At 35.5% G+C, this 3,779-nt stretch overlaps 1 protein-coding gene across 1 annotated transcript; it reads left to right on the forward strand.

The window, feature by feature from the left end:
- Positions 1–9: 9 nt before the first annotated feature.
- Positions 10–3,285, forward strand: LOC117124779 (1,4-alpha-glucan-branching enzyme-like; the record flags this gene model as incomplete). The annotated part of the gene is given in 6 exon segments (XM_033271112.1): positions 10–149; positions 523–638; positions 894–1,021; positions 1,300–1,398; positions 2,727–3,009; positions 3,101–3,285. Coding segments are annotated over 6 exon segments (951 nt in total), but the record flags the coding sequence as incomplete, so codon positions are not given.
- Between the last annotated feature and the right edge of the window lie 494 nt (positions 3,286–3,779).

Raw genomic sequence — 3,779 nt, forward strand, 5'->3', positions numbered from 1 at the left:
GTCATCTTTCTTGATGTTGTCCACAGTCATGCTGCTAAAAATGTTCTAGATGGTTTAAACCAATTGGATGGCACTGATTCCTGCTTCTTCCATTCTGGACATAGGGGTGTTCACAATTTGTGGGACAGTAGACTTTTTGATTATAAAAAGTAAGTCACTAATGTTTGTTATTGATGGTTATATCATCATCACTATCATGGTAATGTATAGTGCATAAAGGCTTTTTGCATATGCACTCTATAAATCCATATGTATTTTTATTATTATTATTATTATTATTATTATTATTATTATTATTATGTTACTAAAACCTACCTTAAGGAGAACTAAACAATAGAGAAATTGGAGAACAATTAAAAAACGACATTAAGGGGAAAATAACACAAAAGATGTCTGACTTAGCGCATATATTATTATTATTATTATTATTATTATTATTATTATTATTGTTATTGTTATTATTATTATTTCATTTAACCTTGCTTTGATACTTTAATTATTATATTGTAATTGTTGTTATAGTTGGGAGGTATTGCGGTTTTTATTATCTAACCTACGTTGGTGGATGGAGGAGTACAAGTTTGATGGTTATAGGTTTGATGGTGTAACCTCAATGCTTTACCATCATCATGGCATAGGTGAGATTTTAAATGTTCATTTGGTGTAACTTAAAGGGCTTTACCATCATCATCACCTTGCTGGCCCCTGGAGGATAACAATGCTTTTTGCACAGATCAGGTCACCCAAAATAAATGAATAAAATTATTGTACCTGTAGGTGATATTTGAAGTGTTAGATGCTATAAATACATTCCTCTACTATTATCGCCATCTTGTAATGGTGAAAAAATGATCCTTTCCTTTCAAGAATTATAGTATTTTGTTGTTATGTAGCATCAAGTTTCAGTGGTTCCTATGAAGAATACTTTGGTCTTGGAACAGACACAGAGGCACTAGTCTACATGATGTTAGCCAATCACATGCTGCATCAGTTCTACCCAGAATGCATCACTATTGCGGAGGTTTGTTTTTAGTATTTTTGTTACTTTATTTATTTGTAATTTCATGGTGTGAACTCAGGGATGGCCCAAGCTTTTTCCCTGACAGGTAAGCCAGAGTCCACACCCACCACAGCCCCACCATGTCTCATCCCCACACCCAACAGATTTTACAGTGGCTCCCTGACAGGTAGGGCCCAACCAGCCAACCGCTAGTGTGAGCTTAATTCTAATGAGATACTTACATCTATTAATGGTTAATTATGACACTTTCACATCTTTTGTGTTACTGTTATGTGTAGGATGTCTCTGGGATGCCAGCACTGTGCAGGCCTGTAGTGGAGGGTGGTGGGGGATTTGATTACCGTCTCGCCATGAGCATTCCAGACAAGTGGATCAAGGTACATTATAAATTTCAAAAATATATTGTAGCAAGCATTTGGAATAACCATACTTTACTTCTATCTTTATTATTTTATAAGTCAATCACCGTCTTTTAATTTTAGTCTTTGATAAACCAACTAGTGTAGCAGTCATCGGCTGCTATAGTGATATGATAGTATACGGTGTGTGTATTTACATTTAGCTGTGCGTATGCTGATCTGTGTTCCTGAGCATGTACGCGTTTACACATCAGCAGTGCATAACAGTACCAGTACGATGAATAACTATTGTAATTGTTTTAGAAAGAACTTGTTTGTAATGCTATTTTGATAGACATTCGTCAAAGAAATAAACATTTAAGCATTCGAGAGAGAATACAGTCACAGACCTTTTTGGTCGGTGCATGCAGACAGGTAAAAATCGTGCGACGATTTCATAACTAGGTTAGGCTACGGCTTAGTAGGAAGAGGCCTCAACGTCCTCCTGCCTGGACATAGGCCTACATCCAAATCTGTTCCTGGAGTCTTTAAAATAGGTCTAGAATATTCCTATTAAACGTTCAGTTTGTTGTGTTTATGAGGGTCCATTGATTCAATGAATTCTTTATTTGTTCATACTTAATTTGAATTTGAAGTAACTTTCTTCGGGTCCTCATTAAGCTTGTTTTACGAAAGTAATTTTCAATTAAAATTCTATTTTCATCGCAGTCCTCCTGCCTGGACGTAGGCCTACATCCAAATCTGTTCCTGGAGTCTTTAAAATAGGTCTAGAATATTCCTATTAAACGTTCAGTTTGTTTTGTGTATGAGGGACCATTGATTCAATGAATTCTTTATTTGTTCATACTTAATATTGAATTTGAAGTAACTTTCTTCGGATCCTCATTAAGCTTGTTTTTACGAAAGTAATTTTCAATTACAATTCAATTTTCAGCGCAGTGCGCGATGTCTGCGCAGTGACGAAAAAATGAGGATTTTTTTTTGCACACGAACCTAAAAAAATCAAGCCAAGTGTCCACTAATTGCAAAATTATTGGACGGTGGGGAATAGGCAAATAACATTGGGAGTTGCAGTGATGATGTCACGATTGACTTATAATATTAATTAAAAGTATAACTGACCAGGACCAATGCAGTTAATTTCTTCTCTGTATCTTCTGCAGCGTGTTTATTCTTTAGGTTTATAAGAAGGTAACACATCTTTTAACACTTGCCAAAACTTTTTCATGCTCTTCCTTGTTTTATAAAATTCTGTCAGGTATTGTGTAAACTTCCTTCTTATCCAAACCAGAACCAGAACCAAATACAATTGTAATGTTGAGCACTGCTCTACTTTTTATCTCAAGCTATTAAAAGAGGTGAAAGACGAAGATTGGAATGTGGGTGACATCATATGGACCCTTATCAATCGCAGGCATGGTGAGAAAAGCATTGCCTACTCCGAGAGCCATGACCAAGCTTTAGTAGGCGACAAAACCTTAGCCTTCTGGCTGATGGACAAAGAAATGTACACAAACATGTCAAAGATGACAGAATTAACCTCAGTCATTGATCGTGGAATGGCACTGCACAAAATCATCCGACTAATCACACACGCACTTGGAGGAGAGGGATGGCTCAATTTTATAGGTACAACTGTTTTCTTTCAATAAATTAAATAACATGTATTGATAATAATAATTGTTTGGTAGAAAATATACCAATTTTGTTTAATAAATAGGTAATGAGTTTGGACATCCTGAGTGGCTTGACTTCCCAAGACCAGGTAACGGTAACAGCTACCACTATGCCAGACGACAGTGGAATGTTGTTGATGATTCCAACCTTAGGTACATGTTCTTAAATGACTTTGATGCTACTATGAATATGCTGGAGGAGAGGTTTCACTGGCTGTCCAGCCCACAGGTATTGTCAACATTTAAAGTACTTTCTTCAGTAAAATATCATTTAAGATTTTCTAAAAAAGGTAATGATTATTAATTGTGATTAATGATGTCATTTCAAGTCATATTTAACCATCTTTTAACAGGCTCACACGTAGTGCCAAATTCTACTTGGAAAGGCTCCCCAGATGGAACTAATTTCTACCAACAAACGCTGCTCACACATGGTGATAATTTCCACCAAAAAACAGCTATCTATTAAAGACATAGTATTTGTGTTGTGCTAAAAGAAAACCAACTTGAAATTTTTTTACCTTTGTTTAAATGAATACCAGTAGCATTGACGATCATTTAAAGCCTTTTATTAGATTTGAATATAATACCAGACCAGACATTACAAAAAAAAACCCCTATTAACTCGTATTTCAGTTCAGCAAATGAAAGCATCTTAATCGTTGGTTCAGTGCACACACAGTAACTTCTACCAGATTAACAAAATGAACTATAGTTTCATTA

Source organism: Anneissia japonica, unplaced genomic scaffold, assembly GCF_011630105.1.
Source record: "Anneissia japonica isolate Jap-2015-1 unplaced genomic scaffold, ASM1163010v1 scaffold32949_len3779_cov239, whole genome shotgun sequence".
NCBI classification, from domain to species: domain Eukaryota; kingdom Metazoa; phylum Echinodermata; class Crinoidea; order Comatulida; family Comatulidae; genus Anneissia; species Anneissia japonica.